A 25,188-nucleotide genomic window follows, 5' to 3' on the forward strand; every position below is an offset into this window, starting at 1 on the left:
ATGTGGATCAGAAGCTTCGTCTTTACATCTTACTGTAAATGTACGGTCTGATAGAAATAATTTTAATAAGAGGAATAATGGGATGGGTTATAATAACAGTTTGAACAATAGCTCATCATGTCTAAGCAATGTCAAGAAAATTATTTTTGTTAAAGGGATGAGGCAATATTGTCGACTAGTTTGTGAGTTTGGCAGTGAGAAGAGTGCTTGATTCTAAATCAAAATTGTGCGTTTAGAATTTTTTTTTTTTTTTCATTTAGTATCGGATAACTTCTTTTAAATATGATTTTTTTGAGAATTTTTAAGAATGTTGGTAGTAGAATATTGGTCTTTATGAGGAAGGTTGATCAGGAATTAGTCTACTGGCTTGTAGATAAGAATAATAATTGAGTGTTTCCGGTGGCAAGGATATAATATGATAGACGAAGAAAATTATTGCAGATAAAAGCGATTGTAAGATTGTTTTCTTATTTAAGTTTTTAGCAATAGTATTGGTTATAAAATCGTAGCCAGGAGATTTGTTGTTTTTAAGTTATTTATGATATTTAAGACTTCAGAAGAAGAGGTCTGTTTTACGGGAATACACATTGGGAGAGTTTTTAGAAGTGAGGCTTTAAAATTAGAATAGTGCAGAAAATATTAAGTTTATAAATTTTTACTTATAGAAAAATATATCATTTAAAATTTAATACTTGTACCGTAATAATTATTTTATGTATGCATCTACATAATATATTAAGCGTTGAATATAAAACTTTTAAGAATAAATTATCGAGTAATATAATTTTTTTTTTTTTACTGTTTTTGTAATATAATATTAAAATAATAAATTTATAGTTAATTTTAATTATAAATTATTAAATTATTATAAATAAAAATAACAACTAATTGTATGAGTAAATTATGATATTGTAATTAAAAAGAGTGTGTGCGATGATGTGCGCCAAGATACTATAAATTACAGATTGGGAGTAAAGGATACAGGATCGCGATTATTAAAGGTCAGTGACAGTGGTAGCCAAAACTCTTGCAAAGTTGTGAAGGCACAAAAGACGAATTGAAAAAGTAAACGAAATTACTAAACTCTATACACCAAACTTATTTAAATAATTTTAATACTAGTTGATAAATGATGGTGCATCTATAATATATGAGATATCTATATATATTATTTTTACGTGCATAACTTTATTATATATAGGTATGCGTGAAAAAGACAATTTGAAATACTGAAGGAGTTTTTTTCACATATTATATTATAGAATACAATGTTTTTTTTAGAAAACATTTTTTAGGGGAAGTAATCAATGTAAAATGAATACAACAAGTGATTTTTCAAATAAAAAATATTACAACCCTTATTTAGACATTTCAGATAGTGGGTAGTTTTTCTAATAATAAAATTGTTATTGACAAGAAAATATTTATTCTTTTAAATCCAGACAAATCAAGTTGAATAAATGTTATAAAGACTTCCCGATTCGAAAAAAAAAAATTCTTAGCATTATGTTTTAGGAAAACTAATATATCTGTTCAATATAATTATTTAAATTCTTCATTTTGAATTAATATATATAATTATTTCACATTTTATTTTTAGATGTTACAGAGACTTAATTTTAGAACTGTAATACAGTTTTTAATTTGAGTTTTGAAAAAAAAATTGTTATTAGATTAAATTTTTGTCGTCGGAATAAGCGTAATCGTTTTCAATAAATTACTTTCCAGCTAATTTCCCATTAAAATAACAATTATTTGTTCATTTAAATCCAATATGACATTACCAATAAAATAAATTACATGAGTAGTAGTTGCTTATGTTGTTATTTTTGAATTTATAATAATAATACAACATTCATTACAATCCGACATATAGTAAAATATTAATACCATTATAATTTCCTAAAGGAAACTAGATTATATAATTTAATCAAAGCTAAATTGATGTATAAAATATACTCGGGCCGCAATTTACATCAAAAATTTTAAACGGGACGCAATTTACAGCGACCCCTGTAAACAATATGTAAATATAATTTAAACTAATGGTCTAAGATTCAAATATTATTAAGATTTATAAAAAAAAAAAAAAAAATACACCACTAATTATTGTATTTGGCAAAAATATACAAGTTGAATGTCAATAACAATCAGTTACTGTATTTTTTTGTTATTTTTATTTTAGTTTCATATTTTTACAGCTTAAAATTTTATAATTTTTATAATTGTATGTTTTAAGTTAATTTGTTTACAAAAAATCAAAATGTATGTTTAAATACATTTAAAATATCTTATTTTTATTATTGTATTACAATTTATGTTAACTTAATGATTAAAATATTGCTGTGAGATTATTTTAGTGATTAGACTAAAATATTTATTAATAATAATGTTAAGTATTAGCTTAAACTTAAATATTTAATGTATTATCTTTTTTTTTTTGTGATCACATTTTTTCATGATTTAAATATTTTATATTTTAAAGAATTAAAAATAATTTTAAATCTAACAAATACATAATTACAATTGTTCTTAAAATTAATATTTTTATAGACTAGTAAATTTCTAAATTATTTGAGAAAGTTATTTGTTTTTTCAATTAGCTATACAAAGATATGCAATTTTAAAAACTAAATATGAAAATACTTGTAGAAGCATTAAAAATAATTTTTAATTGGATATGATATCTGTTGTAATTACCTCAGTATTATTGTTTGTATAAGTTATTTAAGTTCTGTACCAACAAAAGAAAACGTCTACAAAAGGCGTTGAAACATTTACAATTATGATTATGACAACATAGCAATAACCTATATTTACCGGAATTATTCGATTTCAAAAACAATGAAATAAAATTTAACATTTTTATTGCACCCGTTACACAAAGACTGGGACATAATATTGTAGCAATTGTAACAACCCTTTATAAAATGATTCAAAGGTCCATCCTTTCGTAATGGTGTTGTTTATTGGACTTATCGTTCATCTAAAGATCCTGTAACCGGTGGCGCTAGTGATAAGGCATGGTTGATTTAGCGTTTCAGTCCTTTTTCCTTTGCACTCATTTCCTTTAGTTTTTCTGAAAAGGGGTTAGTTCGAAATAAATAAAGTTTTAGTAAAGGGTAAAATGCCAAATTGTATTATATATGTATATTATGAACATATATACATATATATATATATATAGAGAGAGAGAGAGAGAGAGAAAATGATGCTTCTCTCCGTTTGCGTACTTTGGCAAGTTTTGTTTGCCGTGGACGATGGAATGAACTGGGTTTTTGTTTAAAGAATTAAATTTGATTATTGATAGTAAGTTGAATTGAAAATGGCATCTGACTTTTACATTCAGTAATGGTTTTAAATTGAAAATTGCAACCATAGGTGTTTATATGTATATATATATTATACATAGTTGTAAGTATTATAACGTTGTGGTTATTGTTTAATGAGTTTTTTAACTGGTATTAAAGACATAAAGTATTATAAAGGTATGAGAATTAGATGAAAGAAAAAAATAGCGTCACTTTTTAGTTAATAAAAAAACGAACCTACGTGTCTAGTTATTATTCCACTATCATAGTACTTACCACACGTCACATGTGCTATTAAGTTGGTTTTTTTTCTAACGACATCAGTTCACATTCAAAACATTATTATCCTTTCACAGCCGCTCGAGAGTAGAGTATTTGTTTGGCAAACGCTTCAAGTGGAAAATATATTATGAATGTCTGCATTACATACTTTTTTTTAAGTGTTTATTTCCATTGTGTTAGTACTGTTTTATTATTGCGATCGTTAGTATTATTAATATTATTGTTGTAATATATATGTGGACACTTAAGGGTATATGTTTTAATGAATGTAACTGAGTTATAATTTTAATTATTTTTTCTATGTGTATTAATTAAATATTAAAATAAGATTTGTTTGGTTTACAAGTACACTTATCTCATTTTGTAGTTTCACGTAAGACATAACAGTGTATTCCTTTAAAGTATGACGTAACATGAAAATTTAAACAAATACAGTTATGTAAGTTTAATACGTATATAGAAATTAATTAGATTTTTCATAAAGTTTATACTTTTACAGTTATAACGTATATAAGAGCTAAATTATGTCATGTATTAAAAGTTTGATTTTAAGAAAACATATATTTAGCAGGGCTATAATACATAGATTAGAGGGTTCAATTCCCCCCCCCCCTTTCCACTTAAAATGTAGAGTATATAAATGTATTTTAAACATTTAAAACTACTAATATATTATATATATATATTTTTTAAATTTATATCAGTAATAGCAATAGATATTTGTGATGCTATCGGTTATAACTTATAAGTAAGGTATTTTGTGTACCTATCGTCTAAAGGTTACGCTAGCAAATCACCATTTCAGTAATGGTTGTGTTACGGTGACATCTGATTAGACCACGATTTAAAATATATTTATTATAGTATATCTTAAGCTGTTGGTCCGCGATTATAATTTATTACATTATATCGTATTGGTAATCATTGAACTAAACCTGTCTAACCTTTAAATTTTTGACAAAATATAATTTGACCTCGTGAAAACTTCAATGAAAACACGTGTTAATTCTTTGAACTCGTTGAAGAAAGAATACAAACATATAAATAAAATAAAATGCATCCTAACAAAAAACAAAAAAAGCGTGTAATAACAAATTATTTTCCTTAAGTTACAGATATAAATAATGTATTATTTTTTAACTATAATATGTTTTTTATAATATCCCCCCCCCCCCTATCACCATATAAAATTCTTGTCTACGGCACTTATATTTAGTAATTACAAAATATTTATAAATTAAGTATATTAAGTACGAACCAAATATAAATAAATACATAAAATAAGGTGCACTGTCATTAGTTCATGCTATACCTTTACATTTAAACGTTCTACAAAATATTGTTCTCGTTTTTTATATTATGGTATGTAAAACGTCTTGTGCTTTCAGACATATTAAGTGCATTCTGTGAATTTTTATAAAAATGTATGAATGAAATTGTAAATATTACTTATAGTCATGGTCGTCCCCAGACATTTTTCTAGGGGGAGGGAATTAATTTAAAAAAAAAAATAAAGATTTTTTTATACATTTTATTTATAGTACATTATCATGTTCTATAATTATTACAATTAGGTATTATTATTACACATTTTATTTATAGAACATTATTATGTTTCGTCAGTATAATATTAAATTATTACAATGAGGAAATAAATTTAAAATTCTAGGGGGGGAAGTGCCCCGTCTTGCTCCCCCCCCTTAAGGACGCCCATGCTTATAGTCCAATAACATATCAAACAATTTTCTTTTGAAAAATAATAACAATAAATTGGAGATCTAATTGAGTTTTCTAATGCAACCGAGTAATTTGTCTCATTTATTCCACATCAGCGTACAGATAATACTATATTGATAGTTTATTTTATTTTTATTATTTTATTAATTCTGAAAAATATGATTATATTTATATTTTCTATTCTCAAAAGAATCAAGTCACCTATGAAATTACATTAATGTATCCGTTCCTTTACGTCGATCGAGCGCTAGCTAGTCATCTTGAAAAACAGTTAACTATGATAAATGGGAATGAGAATATTATTTTTCATATCATATATATTTTCTTGTCTTTTGAATAGCTGATAACAAACCAAACACATAAAAGGGGTCTATTTTCCTTCATACTGCACATGAAATATTGATGATCTATATTATGTATGTTAGGACACGTGAAAGAAATGCCAATCGATGACCAAAGTCACCGGGTCAATTTTCCATTTTTCCATGCAAGACACCAGACAATATGTCAAAAATGCTTTCAAGTGCTTAGGTCTGTCATAATAAGAGTCACATTTATATAAATACAGCATTTTTTGTACAATTTTGTTTTGTACTTAAATTATCAATACGGAAAATATTAATGAATATATTTTTCAAATTCAATTTGATCTATTTTTTTCTTTTTTTTAATGTAAAATTTAATATCTAGAAAAGCTAAAAATAAGAGAGTTTAAATCTTCAAATATTCTATATCTACTAGCTGATAATAGACGTTTTATATAATATATTATTGAGATTTTTGCTGTCGTGTTTTCTTACCATTAATAAATGTGGCCAAATACCATAATAATTATTGTTAATTAGGTAAAAATTTCTGTTCTGAGCTGTTTTAATCCTGTATAACCTTCCCTTACCAATTTTAGATGACATCTTAGATTATACTGGTAGGATATGGCATGTATTCTTAGTTGACAGATGTCAGCGGAAATTACAGATAAAATACATTTGAGTTTATAATATAGGACACAGTTAAAACTGAGTATCACATGAACTATCTGGTTAATAATTTTGTTTTGATGAAAGTATTAATATTAATTATTATGTTATTTTAAATTCGTGTATCAATTAAATCAATTAACTATAACTTAAAATAGTTTTAATTTTAATTTTAGTTTAATGATTTATATCAACTATATCAATATTTGTAGAATTTTATTCTTATATTTACGTTATATTATTAATTTAAACACCTACTTAACATTTTAATTATTTGTGTAATTAGTAACTTATTACAAATAGTCACTAATATTACAAATGCGTATTGGTAATTATTGAAATAAAATATTATTATTAAATATTTCTATCATATTTTGTCAAAAATATAATAGTATACTTACAAACATTAATTAAATAAGCCACTAAATTTATTTTAATATTATATTTCTCAAGATTATAGTTAATAATTTAAAAAATATTGTCTTTATGTTATATGAAACTTAATAAGTATTTTAAGAATGTGTTGCAAAAAATCGTTTTTTTTTTTTTTATATTTATAGTAGTGTTGAATAAGAAAAATTCTTGGAAGGATTCACGTTACCACTTGTGTTCCTCTACTACTTTTAACTAACTAATTTAGAAAATACTGCCTTCAAAAAAATGTTTTTTTTTTTTTAGTACTGCCCCCCCCCTATTTTTAATTAATATAATTAAAGACAGAATTCAACTTTTGAGAAATTAAAAGCATTGTACTCAATTAATTATGTATTGATAGTTAATATACATCTCTTTTTTCTAAGCTATTTATGTTTATTAAAATTAAATATGCAATTAATTATTGAAAGATAATCCAGCACTAGTTCTATTAAATTTTGTTGAAAAGAAATTCAGTTAATAAATAGTCTCTTTATACAAATAAGATCCATATTTATCATTAAGTTAACAGAATGTGTACTTAATATAGAAAACTATAAATAGCTTGGTTATTTTTATTTCTAATACATTTTATTGTAATATAATTAAAAAAATAAATAAATACACATGCGTGAATTACATAAATTAATAATAAACCTACCGCATTGTTTAATTGCTTTACTGTTGAAGGTTTTTATTTTAAAATATATTTTTGTTTACATATTTCAAGTCAATATGATTAATTTAAAATTTATGAAAATCAAACGTTGGTTTGAGGTATTCTTTTTCAAATACCTACTTTTATACTTTTAATTTATATTTTTAAATTTACAAATCAACATTTTAATTGAATTAAATAAGAACAAAGAACAAAATAATCATTTTACGTACCTTAGTATAAATTTCTAATCTTAAATTCTAGAAGAGCCAGCAGGAATTGATTATAACTTATGACACATATTTTTCATTCTTCATAGTTTCAATAAGTAAATTCCATTGGGTGCAATCAGAAATTCAGTTTCATTCGATCAAATATTCTGAGAGGATTTTTGAAGTTTTCACGTCATATTGTACTGATGTTATTTGTCTTATACTCTGGACAGTTTTGATGATTTTTCTGTCGTCGTTTAGGAATTGTATATTTTACAACAGAATAGTCTCTTTACACTTATTGCAAACACTACTTTATTTTGTTGTAAAAACATATAGTTCATAATCATATAATATGGAAACTTATGTTTTATTGATGAAAACCATATTTTAATATAACAAATAACCCGTTGGTCTACAGTTTAAATAATTTGAAAAATATTCACACAATTTTAAATTTGTGTATCAATTAACTATAATTTAAAAAAGTCTTATATTAATATCATTAACTATTTTGTTTTTAAAACAATTTTATAATGTTTAATGTTCGTGACGCGTAAACTTTCCAGTCTCAAGGGAGAAGATATTAAATTTTGGTCTTTTTTTCCATATAGTAACTGTGAAGGACATTAAATTCATTAATTATAATATAGTTTAAACGAAAAAAGTATAGTTTTAATTAATTTATATAAAATGTTGTGTTATTATAGACATGCGTGTATTTTTATAATTTATCTTCAAAATATAATAATTAATAACTATTCATAATAATATTATTGTATAATTTTAGATAAAGTTGTATTATTTTTGAAGGTTTTTTTTTTTTTTAAATTTTTGAATCGTTAGATTGATTTGCCTTTTTTGGGTGTATACTACAAGCATATTCACAAATACACTTATTTTACTTCGATGAATATTGTAATGTATTTCAATAGGTGCTAAATTTTTATTCAGATTTTTAATTTAAAATAAAAGACGAAAGTGTCATTAATGGGTGGCTTCTTCAATAAAATTGTTTTTCTTCTATTGATGTGAATTATTATATAATCTTATTGGGTCGCAAGAACAAATTGTGTATTTATAATAAGGTTAAAAAAAAAAAAAAAGAAAGAAAAAAAAGATTTTTAATTTAATTTAATTGAAAACTTTTTACTGTAAAATATTAGGGTTAGAAATTACAAAGATATCAGGTAAAAAAAGTCCATGATACATTCATTTCAAAAATTTGGGAATAAGACAAATTTCACTAGGAACGTAAATTCAAGTAATTATATCGTCGGCATTAAACGAAAATAAAACACTGAAGATTATCGATAACTGTATAGTTATATATTATGATCTGATTAAAAAATACATCGAAGATAATATCCTCATACATGAAACAGTTAAGTAAAATTTAAAATGTATTTGACCTAATTTAAATTTTAGTACACGTCAATATCATTATCGATATTTAATAAGAAATATTTGATCTAATTATTTACTGGTTACTGGTAAAACAGATTTAAATCGAATAACTAATACATATAATAAATTAGTATTATAAACTTGTATTAAAGTAAAAATTTTAACTCAACTCATCTTTATGTTTTTTTTTTTTTTTTTTTTAAATCATAGTTAACCTTTCAAACATAGAATTATATATACAAATTAACTATGTTTAGAAGAATTATACAAATATATTATACATAAAATGATTTAAATGAAAAACATTAAACTTAAATCGTTGACTATGTTAAAATATTAAGTAGATACAAAAAACTTTTTTTAGTACTATATTTATTATTATTATTATGATAATTATGGTACGTATAAATATATGACAATTTTTATAATTTTTTTATTATCTTATTGATTTTAATAAAATAATATTTTTCTCATCTCAAGTGGAATGTATGTGCATTTAAAATTTTTGAAATTCTTAGATTTCATATCATGTTTATATACCTTATGTTAATTTTTTTTATGGCTTGTAGTTTAGTTTACATGTACTTATTTAGATAATAATTTTTATTTGTAAAAATAAATAATAATTACAATCAATGTATAATGGTTAAATAGGCAAATTTGATTACATTTTTAGAGTAACGAGAATAATTTAATTGGAAAAGCACTCAATAGTGTCACCTAACAGATTAAATTTAAATACATAGTATTATTATTACTATACTTTGTTGACAATTATATTTTCGGAAATAAATTTTCACACATTTTAATTTATGTGCATTAGTAATTTGTTTGGTAGAAGTAGCTCATCTGGATATCTGGCGTATTTCAGATGGTAAAATATTTTTTTTAAATTTCGGTACAATGCATTTTTCATATATTTTAGACAAACTTATAAGCATATCCCAATATATCCAATGAGTTTTAAAATCTTTTTACAGAAATAAGATAGTATTACATGGAAATATCTCTGATGTAAATACTTTTAAAATAGTTATAATTTTGAATATTATAATGAGCTTGTCTTTGTCATTATTTTAAATTCAATGATTTTATCTGTTTAAAATTTTAAAATTATCAAACAGAAATTGTATTCTGTATACTCGTCCATAATGATTTACTATATATTATCTAACAACGATTATTTAATTGCAGTAGATTTAAAATAAAAGCTAAATTGAAACCAATAATTATTTAGAAGCTAAATACTTTTTCGGTTTAAAACATTATAAAATTATTAAATATTTTATACTTTGCTTTAATTAAGAAATGCTTCTTTTTTTTGTAAGAAGCGTAAAAACATTTTGAATTCTGGTTAAACTCCTGATTCCTTTCATTTTTTTATTAACATCCACGCAGAAATCAATAAAAGACTTTTATGTTTTAAATTTATATATCGAAATCTAAATTAAATTATTGCTTTTCTGTCAACTTTAAAGCAATGATTTTTATTTTCTAATACCTACAACAATAATACAACAAGTAATAATTAGTTGATTTTAATAAAAAATATTAATGTGAGATTACTGAGTAAAATATTTGAGTTTATGAAGATTTTATATGATATCCGTAAATATAGATTTAAATTTAAATATATATCTTTTTATCCACATTATTAATTATTATCTAACCATATAACAATTTATTTCCACTAACTCGTTCTATTGAAAATATTAATTTTATTCATGTCGGTACAATAATGACCGCGAGTCCGTGATCATCGTCTGCAACATCATAATATTAAACAATTTATTTAATTGAAACAATATTTATTTGTTTATCCGGATTATACTGCGGATCCACGGTCGTATGTCACTCGTTAAAAATAACGCAATTCAGTGAATAGTGACGCTAACGTACGTCATTAACATATTAAGGAGTTGGTCTTCATTCGCAACCATCGGTAAATTAAATTTTCGATTTCGGCGTTATCATAATAACATCACGCCCGATGCCGGACCACAAAATAATATTTTTATTTTATAATTTGTTTCAAACATTCCTCGCACGTCCTTTCAACAAGTCAGCTCATCGGATTCACGATAGCCATTTGTTATTTATACACCGTGGTAATATATTACACTCATCTTGGTAGGCGAGTTTTCAGCGGGGTGGGAGGGGGGTGCAGTACGCGATCGGGTTGCTGTGACTTGTCGGCGTGGCAGGACTCGGGTAAGATGCTAGCGTGCGAGTCGGAAGAGTGTGACAAATGGTGAGTTGGGGTCAGAGGAGGCAGCGAGCGATTGTTCTTTTGACGCCTCTAATGGACGTAATTTTTTCGTATAACCCGGCTCTCACCCCCTAGAGATGAGCCATTTCCCAACCGCCCCCGTCTTTTTGCCAGCCAACGAGATGCAAGTCGCTGCGAGTCGGCTGCTCAACCAGCCTGCCGCCGCTTTCATCGCCACCTCTCAAAGGGACTCGGCTGCGGCGGCGGTGGCATCAGCGGCGGCGTTCAACGTTTTGCGCACGGCAGTCGGACGACAATGTTTCGCCCCGTCGGTAGTGTCCTCCCGTCGATTGCCGCGATCACGACCGAAGAGAATACGAATACGACTTCGACTACGGTGGTGGCGCAACGGTTGCAGTCGATGTCAAGCGGTGTTGTTCGCGTCGTGTCGGCCGATACGGTTTTCGTCTAGTGTGACATAACCGCCGTGCGTGGGGGTCCTCGCATATCTCTGCCATAAGACAATTTCAAAAAAAAAAAAAAAAAAGAAAGAAAAATAGTAAACGTTATTTCCGTTTTTATTATAACTATCGTCGTCAATTTTTTTTTCTCTTATCGCGTACCGCTTATTATTATTATTGTTATAATAAAAACTGTATCTAAACATTACTGCCGCGCATCCGTACACGACGAATTTCGTCCGCGTGTCCGATGGCGGCCTTGTTCCTGTCACCGTCGTCACATTACACACTATTCGTTTACCTATTACTCATCCGTAAGTGATATGCATACTTATAAAAAAAAAAAAAATAATGCAAAGATTCCTTTAAATTCATTTTATATTAGTGCTGTTAGTTCATAGATACGTCACATTTCGTGCAGTTGTTATCATGTACCGGAGAATATATTTAAATTTTTGCTTGTAAATATAAACTTCAGTAATACAACTTAGAAGGGACCTTTTTTTTCTTTTTAGGCCTTTATTAGATTATGTTAATGTTACGTGATAAATAATATTTTATTCGCAATTATAACGATAATATTTCAGTTCTCACGTAACAAAGACATTTATTGAGAAAAATTTAGGAATTTCTGATCGTGTTACCTATAACCCTATCCTACTACGACCTATTCCGATAATAACCGTATGCCGTGATTAAAACGACTGAAATTAATAACAAAACACTGTGCACAATATCAATATATTAAATACAACATGTAAGAACATACGAGTAAATATTAACTGTTGAACACTTGGCTTTTCATGTATAAAATGCATACATATTAATATATTATAGAAATATTAGACGAGCTAACAAAATATTATTATGCCCAAGACAGTGACGTTGTATGATATAGATAGGTATTATGTTTTTTCCCACGTTTAATAAGAAAGCCGCATGATATTGTAGTCACTGCGGGTTCGTACTTAGAAGGAAACATATATATATATTTTTTTTTAATTTTAGAGGACTGTGGTCCCTTTGGACATTATATTCAATAAATATTATTCTAAAAAACTGTGACATCACTAGAGAAATGCTAAATAAGGTCATACTTTTATGCTTTAAATGTATAAATACAACTAAATTTATTTTTCTCATTCTTGACAGATAACATAATTTAATGTATATATTACCCTAAATGTTATACACTATAAATTTGCAAATTATAGATCCACTCAAATGGTAGTTTCAGTTTTATTTAATACAGAATGCCAAATTATAATTATCTTTAAAAATTGACATATTAATAAATATATTAACGATATTTCGTCAATAATATATGAATTGGGCAATAAACAATTTATATAATAGCTAACTCATACTCAATATGTATTCCACATTTATGTATAGTTACATCATAAAATATGCAATATATAATTTCTTATTTTAAAAGATAAATATAATAACAAATCTCTCAGGCAGTCTAAACTGTACTAACGTTCATTATATTATAAATATTTTTTATTTTTTGTTTTTTTGAAAAATAAGCATAATATGTTATGTATATATTTTATTCAGAACAAAATATTAAAAAAAAAACATTGATGGAATGCACTTTAACTTAAATAAGTATCGAGAACGTATTCAGTTAAGGATATTCAAATAAAAGTTATTAAATAATTAAATTATCAACATTGCATGATCACATTATTTTGTAAAGTGTGAACATACCTATATAATAACATACATTACTTAAATATATTGCACTATTGTATTAAATTATATAATTTAATAATTTAAATTTTACCTAAACATGTAAATAAAAAAAATGTAGAGAATATAATTAAAATTATAAATACACCAAAACGACTTTGAATTATATAAATATTAAATTATTAATAAGAATTATATTATTATTGTTCCATCATAATTCATAATATTATATATGATTCATAAAAAATTCAATTGCTAATTCTTTAGACAATAATTAAATTAAATCAAAATAAATAATATTAATAATATTATAGTGTTTTATTTTACTTATATAATTTTTTTTATTTACTTATTTATACAAGTTTATTACTTTGGGAATGTTGCAAGAAAATTCTTAAGAACTTCACCCCTTTAATCAAAATAAATTAAATTATGTTTCATTAAGTTATAATTGTTTAATAACATTAAACGCTTTGAAAACGGAAAATGGATAAGAACTTGATATTGTGAATAAATTAAAGGTATAAGAATCTACCAAAAGGAATCAATTACAAAACATTTCTAGTTTTATGTTAGAGTTTTGAAAAAAATATATACCAGCTAATTAACTGAAATATATTTTTATATCAATTGATAGACTTGGATTACTTTTATTATGTTAATTTCTATTTATTTTTCAATGGAAAGTTTGATTTTTTAAACTTTCTTAAAAAATTTTATATGCAAATATAGCTACTATAAATTTGAACCAATTTTATAATATAAAATGTAATAACATTTTATAATATGAGTAAACGCGGTTAATAATAATAGTTTCATTAAAAAGTTTATTAATTGTGCCTGAAAGCACAGGAATATATTATGTTAAATATCGTATAGGTTAGACGTATATTTTTAAATGTGTGGTGTAATATTTTAGTTGAATTTATTTTGTTTCAAAGCAAAGTTGGAACATAATTTAATTCACATAATGAGTGGTTAGATAACTGTAATATTGTACTAGTTGGTAAAAATTTCATTTTTGAGAATTAATTTATTCTTAATAATAAATATTTTTATATTATATTTTTTCTCGAGATTATTGAATTTTTGGACTGGCTCATCAAGAGGATTGAGAAGTTATTTAAATTTTAGGTTGAACCCAAGTAAACATAATCTTGTATTATTTTGGTAAACATCTAAAACAGTTAAACCATTTAATTATCCATTGTTTTTTTTTAATTAACACATAACCAGTAGTTGGTGTATGTTAATCGCAATCTACATGTTTGTAAAAATAATTATCGTTAACATTTTTAGTTTAACTATTACCAATATAATGAATACGATACATTGGATATTATATCGTTATACACTTAAACTATATGTATGTTGTATACATAGCATAACATGATCAATCAAGTTGATCTAAAAACGAATTAATGTCTGAACACTTTAAACATATCCATTATAAATGGTAATTGACACATACAATTTGTAACAATGGATATTAAAAATACATTTTGAATTTTGATTATTTTATTATTTTCGCATTATATCATTTTTAAAATTAAATGAATTTAAACGTGTATATTGTAGCCGTATCATTGAATATTATTATATTTCAAGCGTGTTTAATTGAGTGATTTATGTGTGCATAGATTAAAGAAAAATATAATATGTAAGTCTTGACAACTCAGAATCTATATACGTTTATAAGTACAAATTTTTTTATTTGAACAATTTATTTAAAAAAATGAATTTTTGATAGTTGAATAAAACATATTCTGACGTATTATAGTGCTTATCATGTACCATTGCGTTGACATTTTACTAACGACATGTATTCATAAAATATATATAAATATGTAAATATAAGAGACAGACTCGTATAATAAATCTGTCACAATTGTCCAAAGATTTTCTACTATTTAATAATATTAGCGTAGAGATTTAAAAATTATATATTTACGTTATTTTAAATTTGAATAAATTATTATTTGAGATGAGGATACATTTATACGTTTTATATAGGTACTACAAATGTCAACAGCACAGTAGGTACTAATTTGACGGTTCTGAGATTATATTTAAACAGATTTTAATTTATATCAAAAATATAATTAAACAATCTAAACGTGTCTTAAAATATGTTTTATTTAATTTTTTTGGACCTTTTACATACCTAATCTAATTTTTAATGTTTTTCTATCCCATTAGATTGTGAGTAACCATATATGCATTATATTAGTTTTAAAGTTGTTTTTTTTTTTTTTTTACATTAAAGGATATGTTTATGAGTTACAATCATAAGACCATAAGCTAATTTTAACAGAAAAAGAAAGTTTTTCAAAATATTATCATATAGTTGATTTGAAATAAAACACAATTAATATTTTAGAAAGATAAGATTAGTGATTTTTAAAATACCTTTTAAAATTTTAAAAGTAGGTACTAATTATTAGATTTATTTTACGCTTACATAGAAAAAAATATTTACATTGATAAAGTTTAAAACACAGAATATATATTTTATATTTTTATTTTATGAGTAAATTTGAATTATTTAATCGTTGGATTCCTATTTTTAAAATTTTCAATATTTATCTAAACGTCAATTTTAAAAAGATCTTGAAAATGTTTGGTTAAAATCTAACTTAGCATTTGTATGGTAAATATATTTATAGTTTATTAGATTAAATTTGAGGTTATTGTCAGTAAGACGGTATGTTTAAAATAAAAGTAATAAGATCTTATGTTTTTAAAAATAACATAAAATTTAAATTTGTTTTTTGAAATTAATAAAGAGCAAATAAACGTGCGAATTAAGTTATACATGGTTTCCGTTTAGGTCGTAATATTACATAAAAACTTTTTTTAGAGAACTATAAATAATTTGTAAGCACTTCCTGACTGTACTTTATAAATTCATCAAATAGTCTCAAATACCACTTAAACTACAAAGTTGAAAAACCCGACAAACTTCCAATAAAGAACTTGATAACTTAATAACAATAATTCATTAACCAAGATAATATACTACTTTGATTTCTTTTATCTAATTACTCTTTTTTCTAATAAATTATGATTATATTGATTAACTTTGTTATAGTCTGTCTAACAAAATAAAGGTCCTGTTTCGCGTATATGATCGAGCTACGAACTAGGATCGGGTCGAATGTGATGGTGGTATTAATTGTAGAGCGGAGTAGGGCTGTCTGGTTTTCGTTAAAATGCGGAACCTTTCTTTTGTGAGATAGACTATAGGATCACTGATGTATAAAAAAAAAAAATTATAATTATACATAATTACTCATATTACTTTGTAAAAACAGAAAATACCTATTTTCAAAATATTTAGTAAATCGACTCCTTTAAAATTACAATAAGATGAAAATATATTTATTTTTTACTCTGAAAAAAGTGTGTAGTCTTTACTTCTTTGATTTGCTTTATCGCTGACAAACCAAAAATATAATAACCAAACATGAATATGCAATATAAAAAATTAATACTATACTATAAAATATTATGTATGGTTTTATCTGAATAATAAGTTTAAGTGTTTAACTAACGTCAAACATTTTGATGGATGTTTTTCTAAGAGCTCTGGTGGACCGAAATTCAAGCGTGAACGCATTTTCTTGGATTATTATCCTCAACAGTTTTTATGAAATAAGAATTTTTTGCTTTGTACTAAATTCTTAAGTATTTAGTTCTTATCTTCTTTAACCAATTCTTCTTCTATTGTGAATTAGATGACATAACATTTAATATTTCATTCGGTCCATTTACAAAATGATTTTTAATTAAGATTATTTTTTATTAATTTTTAGAAATGTTTATGAGTAAATAATAATAAAAAAACTATTAAATATTTTATATCTAATACTTGAATGATAAATTAAATACCATCAGAAAATTAATTCAGCTTTATAAACATGCATGGTATTAAAATAAATCATTGTCAATAAAATATATTATTTAACATTTTAGACAACTTACTAACTACTTATATTAATAGTTATAATATCATAAATAACTGTGACATTTTTTAGAATGCTAGGTTATTTTTAATTTTAAGAAAATAACCGTGAATACAAATACTTAAATAATATTTTATAATATTAAACTAATATTGAAATAGGTGTTAATGAGTTTTATATACCTATCTATTTAAATTCGTTAATACCAACAGTGTTGTGTATTTTTTTTTTTTTTTTAAATATTAATTAAGTTTTTAAGTTAAATAAGAATTGTTGATGGCTTCTTCTCAAGTCTACATAATCAAATTAAACTTAATTAATTATGCGATTCATTTTGTCAAGAGAAGCTTTTTAAGTGATTAAGATGACGTAGCACGTATTCTCATTGGTACACGGTAATTAACATTCAAGTACAATATTATATACGTATATTGTGTTGTGTGTATAAATTAGTTATGGTATTAATTATTGTTAGTAGAAACTCGAGTGAGTGATCTGTTAGGTGATATTTATTGTATATTATATTATATTTAATTACAATTCATAATATATAGAGTGTTCTACAATGATTTTGATGTAGTGAGAGTAATGCAAGTACTAATATCAGTCCAGTAATGTAAAATAGTACTCGTTAACTCTTGGAAGACACTAAGTGTAGCGCTTTGAAGAGTATATGGAAATTCAACTACAATTTATTAAAAGTTTAATCGTTCACTGATCCAGGAGAATTCTATACAATACAAAAGGTTAAATAACATTTTATATTCAGTTATAATATTACTTATTTATTAAAAGATTGTATATAGGTCGTGTTCATCATGAACGAGCTCAACTTGCAAAATTTAACGAAACATGTATTGGTAAAATATGTGATATTAGTAATTATAATTCATTTTAAATTTTGTTTTAATAATATGTAATTTATTTTTTATTTTTATATTTTGCATTAGTTATTTTTTTATTATTATTCACAATAAAATAATGATAATAATATTTCTTAAACTTGGGGATCATCTGGCATCCGGTCTTGTACAGTTTCACAGTTGTTTATTTAATTTATGAACGACCTTCTAGGTCGTTTATAAGATCTGAACACACCCATGTTTTTGATACATAATTGTTTTAAAATACTTAAAAAAAAAAAACATCATATCATTTAATATTTAGTCAAAAATTAGTATGTTTAATACATATATTTTTTTTCTATAAGAATTATAAAAAACAATTTAATAATAGTTAAAAGACTTATGACGTTAATTATTGTGCTTGTCAATATAAATAACGAAGGAAATCCTTAACTTGCTAAAAATATTAAAAACTAGTCACGTTTTAGCCAATAAAATGTATTAAAATATGTTTTATCTATGGTAATGTCGGTGGCATTTAAATAGTTATAGGAAAATGTAACCCCATTTACAAAAGGCCAATTTGAAATATTTTTGAATTAATAAATTTGTATTGAAAATATAAAAATAATTTAACTTGTTTTTACAGAAATACAATTTTTTACATTGTTGGTAAAATCTATTTTTATTTACTAAAAAAAAAAAAAAAAAAATGTTATTTGAAAAATATAAAATAAAATATTGTACACGACTTTTGAATTTCTGCATATGCCTAATTACTTGAGTTTTGTATGAAAATTGTTATTAGTACATTTATATAAATACTTTTATTTGTGTGTGATTTACTGGTGAATGAATATTCGTTTAATAATCAAATATACGATTTGCGATTAAAAACTAAAACCGTTAGACAATTTAAAATAAAGTTTTAATGTGTAATATTGTTCACGGTTTTTAGATATTAGATAATGTTTCAAGTGCTTTCAGTAGAATATACACACTTTATATACTAATGGCGAATATATGGGGGAAAGATGTTATGGGGAAATTGACACCCTTGAGCTGTATTTTTATGTTATTTCTATATTCTTATACTGGGCCGAAAGCTATATTTTTATGATACTGCCATTAATTACATAGAAATTGCTATTTGTGATTGTCCCTAGTCGATCTTGTCTAAATAATTTAAGTAACTTTTAACAAAACTATAATATAATTATTCATAACACTTCTATATAATATAACTGATGATTACATTTTATAATAAGGATTTTAAAATAACTTAATATTATTAACATAAATGAAATTAATATAGAAAAATTTAATCAGAACTTAATAATATTAATCAATTGGTTAATCAGATAAATTAAGCTGTCAAACGTTTTTCATTTTTCATAAATATTTCTTACTTAACCTTAAGTTAAAGCTGTAGCTGTAGTTTAAAAAATGGAAACGTATATTATCCAAAGATACCGTTTTTATTATTAGTAACACTATTGAATATATTAAGTTATATTTTTAAGTACCTTAAATGCTTAAAGTGATTTATTTTTTTGTATATCAAAAAATATAAACTTGATTTCAGCTTTAAATTAATATTCTATTGATATCTTTCTGACATGTTTAATTATTTATAATTCACCTGTAAATGTTGCCTCTGCAAAAAATAGCTTCTTTACTCTTTGCAGGCAAACTTATTTATTTTATTAGTTAACATAAAGTTAATATATTTTACACTACACATAATAGTATAATCTATACTGATTTATGTAATATATATATTTAAGTTTATAATCGATAAATAATTATTATGTATATACTAACTTGTTGTTTATTACATTTATTAGACTAAAAATCTGGTTAATGTCTCGTATGGGAGAAGCAAAATTGATTTGCTTAGCGCTTTTGCACATCCAAAGAGTAAAATAATTAAATGTGAAAGATATTATAGTAGAATTTTCAAGGAGAAAAAAATATGCATTAATTTGTTTTTTAGAACAGATGTTCTTTATTATAAATCAATTTTTTTTATTATAGATTTATTTAGTTGTTAGGGAAAAGAATTCAAATAATTAGCCTTCAATACAGGTTAAAGAAAAAAAGGTAATTTAATTTATGAAAGTTCACTATTCTTTCTTGCGTGACTTCTAGATCCACTATACTGATAGGTAATGGTACCGAGAAAAATATATCGCTAGTTGATTGTGCTACAAAATCGTTATTGAAAAATGTATGAAATTGATGCATTTAATTAAATTTAAAAAAGACAAAACGTAAAATAATGAAATAAATTATATTTACTAAAATTTATTCTTATGTATAATTAAAAATAGATGCTTTATTATTTCATGGTATATGCTATGAAATCTGGTGTTAGAATTTAAATTATTTAGCAACATTTATAAGAGGTACAATATTATCAAATTTCATAAATTGGAGCTAGACTTATTCTATAGCTTTGGTTATTTCTTTTATTATTAGTGCATTAAATAGGATGAATATTAAAATTTAAATATAATACTTCATAAATCTGATGTGTATAATGATAATTTAATGCTTAAGCAAAAAAAAAAAAAAACATCTGTTTTACTTCAAAATAAACTTAGTCAAATTATTAAAAATTGATGTTACTTAAATAAAAAACATAATAATGTGTATTTTCTTAAATACATAGAGTAAATATCATAATTATTATTATTCAAGTTTATAACATTTTAATATTTTTTGAAATATAATTTTTTGAACCACTGAAAATAAAAATAAAATACCTTATGGTACCAATATTCTTCTTATTTCATTTCTTTTATTCAAAACCCAATAGACCGTACCGATTTTCTGTTTATTATTGCAAAGGAATCTAAATTGATAACATCTGTAGGGAAATATTTCCATAATATTAGTTCATAGAGTTATGCTATGTTGAGTAAACAAATATTTAACTAAATTCCTAAGTTTGAATTAACTTCCTATTAAAAATTATACGAAATTTGGAAATTAAAGGATTATATCAGTAACGTTTTTCGGCTATACTCACCAATTTAGTGTATAATACCTACATAGATAATATATAATATAAATAATATATAAATTATCTCGGGAATAGTCTTGAAGTTTTGTAGGAGTTATAATAGGGATTTATTTTAAAATAACGTATATACTTTGGGTAATAGATCAAATTTGGCTACTAAGTTAGTGAAATTTGCCTGTTAATAATTCCTATGGTTCAAGTTTAAATTATTAGGAAAGAGGGTTTCAATGTTCGATTAAATTGTATTTTTCGTATAAATATAATTAAAAACCCCAAAAAGTTTACTAAATGAAACTTAAAAGTATTCAGTATTTTTACGTATGTATTTATTAGTATAAAAGTTAAACATTTAAATTTTATCACATTATTTTTGTTATAATCTCTTTAATAATTGTATACATATTTATATTAAATTATGTTTTATTTTCATTAAATCCACTGGTAAAATAATAGTTTTAAAAAATAAACTAAATGTGTTTAAACTCAAAAATCTATAGAAAAAAATGTTTTAAAAAAAGAAAAAAATTGAAATGTCGACCCAAGATATGAAAAAGATTAAAAGTAAATTGTTAAAAAAATAACCCCAATTCGATAAAATGATAGCATGGATGATTATTCTTCAGATCTTTGTCATTGATTAACTAAACAGGGTGATAAAAATGAGCCCATGAAAATGCTTGAAATAATAATCAAATAACGTTGAAAAATTAAAATATGAGATATGTCTAAGTCTAGTGAATAAAATAATAATTAATTCATTCAATAGATAAATTGTACAATTTTTTTAATAAAAACTCAATAAAAACGAAAAAGGATCTTTTATATTGTATCTTAATTTTTAAGAGTAATCTATAAAAGATAATTTATCTTTTAATTTGTATAATTGATTTTTTTTTTTTTATATGCATCGCTTAAAGATAAAAAAAGACCCACATTATTTGCTGAATAACCTCTAAAAATATACAAATCTTTTAAAATAAAATTCCCTGGTATACAATACTTAATGAGAATCAAAGTATACTATGTGATGATATTAATATTAAATAACTTATCAATATAACTTGTATATTTTTTTGTTATATTAATTTTGAACGATTATATATTTTTATTTTTTATTTTTGTTTATTTAATAAAAACATGGACGATAGTTCAACGGTGAATGATTATTGATTTATGAAATAATTAGTGGTATGTATGTATAGAGGAAAAATACATTTTGCACGAATAAAAAAGAATTAGTATACTTCAGAAGAAATGAAACATATGTTTTTAACTGATAACAGTAATTTTTTTAGAAAAATAAGTGTTAATTGTAAAACATAAAAAATATATTAAATTATTTCCAAAGAAAATTCATTAAAAGTTAAAATCTCTAAATTAGTATTATTTATTCAATATTTTGTAGAAGTAGTTAAGTAATGATTGTCCATAGTCCATTTGGTTTTGTTTCCACGGAAACTATGCAGCTGTAACCTTAATCAAAATATAATTATACACATAATATAGTAAAAATATATGGATAGTATATTCTTGGTACTTTAAAATTAGCAGGATCTGATCTTACTTAATAGTTTGGTTAATACGAATATTATTCTAAATAAACTGAATAAGTAGGTATATTGTTATAAAATGTCGATGAGATTTCTAATATTTATATAAAATATTCAGTAATATTAACATAGATTAATCCTAATTAGAACTTCAGCTTTATCAGTTTGTTTACACGATATTACCTATTTATGGCAATGTGAATACTATATTCAGGTATTTTTAGTATATTTAATTAATTACTGAGTGTTTGAATGTGAAAGTTTGTATTATTTGTGTGTAAAAAAATATTATACACGAATAATTAATAAAATTTTGAGTACCATGTATCTCTGCAGATTGAAGAATTCCTAAGAATGTAGAATACGATGAGAACCTTCAAGAATAGTAGAGATATTGGAACATTTAAGAGAATCAATTATTAAACATCATATTAATTTTAAGTGTGTTTCAATAAATTCGATAATTATATATTTTTATTTAATCAATATAAATACATTTATCAAGTTATACGTTTATCAAAAACATGAAATAAATATAATTTTCTTTTAATCGTTCAAAAAATAATAAGAAGAACAAAACCAAAAAATAATTTGATAAATAAAAAATATATCTATGTGCATTATACGTTTATGCACAGAATATTTTCATTGTAATATTATAATGTACAATAATTTATGATAAAAGCACTTAAATTATTAAATTAAAATGTAATAATTTTGATTACTTAACTATGATATACTGGATGTGAAAATATACAATCCACACTTTTACTTTAATTTAATTACATACTCATAAAAAAAAACACTACCTAAAATGATTTAGATTGTATTTTCAAAATCCTTGTTAGTAGTAGTTTTTCAAGAGCTGTTACTAATATAAAAATATACAGTGATACTATTTCGCGTAGTTATAGAAGAATAGAAGCACATATGTCTGTATATAGATTTTATATGCGAAAAAAAAAACAATATTAAGTTAAAATGTTTAAACAAATCGAATTAATTGTTCATCTATGTTAACATGCACGGGGCGCTTACAGGTTATCACAGTGGATAAACTTCATAGTAATAATAATAATTTTATGGTAACCGGTTGACATAGTATTGTATTAACTATTAATATAATCATATTATAAAAATTAAATATATAAGACCAATGACCCAATACATATTACATGATTTGTACAGAATAAATTGATTGTTTATATTAAATTTAATTTAAAAAGTCTTTCATAAAAAAAAAAAAAAAAAAATAACAACAAAAAATGAATTAAAAATATTCATTTTATTTTTTTTTATATTACTGAGAATTATCCTATTTTCCCATACCTTTGGGGATTTCCAGGAGTACAAATATTGTAAATACTGTATGTAGTGTGCACCTAATACCTACCCTTGCAGATGTAAAATTTTCTCATTTAATTATTTTTCTGTTCATTGAAGTGTACTAACGAGCACAGTCATCAATATTTTTAAAGACTTGTTTAAGGTCTAGATTTACAAATATTCTCTGTTTTATTTGAATGTTTTATTCGCAGGTAAACTCGAAAATATATCTTGCAATTTAAATTACACCAAAATTTGTTTTTCATTCCTATTTAAAAAATTAATTAATGTACCTATACAGTTTATAATTAATGAACTGACGTTTTCAGAAATATTAAATAAATATTAAATTATCAACAAGTATAACTATATCAGCTGATATAGTATAAAAAGATTTATCAACACAAAAAATAACTAAAAGATATTCAAAAGCAAATTTTTTCAATAAAATAAATGCATAAAAATGAGTCTAAATTCTTTAAAATTTTAATTAAATATTGAAAAAAGATAATTTAAGTGTAAAATAAATAAATAAAAAAAAAAATCGATGACAAGAAATTATTATTTTAAAATTATCCAATTTCATCAAAATTTAAACATTATACGTTTATTTTAAATATTTTTTGAATTGTATTCAATTTTTTTTTATAATTCTTGTAAGATAAACTTTTATGAAGCTTTGAATTACATTTTTAAACTTTTTTTTACGGATCATGAAAAAATACAATTTCTTTACATCTAAATAATTTACAATTTTTTACGGTTTTGAAAAATGTTATCGAAATTATAAATTTAAACACTTATAAACAATTTATTATGGTTATATATTTTAAATATTGTATTAATAACTTATTAATAACTTTGTACAACACTTTTCACAAAAATTTCACAATAAAATCATACAAAATCTAAAAAGTTAAAGCGCCTATTAATAGCAAAAAACTAGTCAGCTATTTTGAAAATTATTTAATATCTATTAAATGTAAAAGAAAATATTCAGTGAATGTTTTAAGTTTTTATAGTTCATAATTGAATTATACCAAAAATATTAAATCATCTTTAATGAAATCTGGTTTTGGGTAAAAACTTCCGTTTTATTTGATTATTA

At 23.7% G+C, this 25,188-nt stretch overlaps 1 protein-coding gene across 1 annotated transcript in view; it reads left to right on the forward strand.

Moving 5' to 3' along the window:
• Positions 1-11,524: 11,524 nt before the first annotated feature.
• LOC112593207 overlaps positions 11,525-25,188 on the forward strand; it is a 121,495-nt gene continuing 107,831 nt past the window's right edge. Inside the window, exon 1 of the mRNA XM_025337556.1 lies at positions 11,525-11,982. Within this exon, the coding sequence (XP_025193341.1) occupies positions 11,919-11,982 (64 nt within the window). The 5' untranslated portion in view covers positions 11,525-11,918. The remainder of the gene's footprint in view (positions 11,983-25,188) is intronic.

The sequence above is a fragment of the Melanaphis sacchari genome, unplaced genomic scaffold, assembly GCF_002803265.2.
Source record: "Melanaphis sacchari strain LSU unplaced genomic scaffold, SCAv2.0 Contig1_pilon_pilon, whole genome shotgun sequence".
NCBI lineage: Eukaryota > Metazoa > Arthropoda > Insecta > Hemiptera > Aphididae > Melanaphis > Melanaphis sacchari.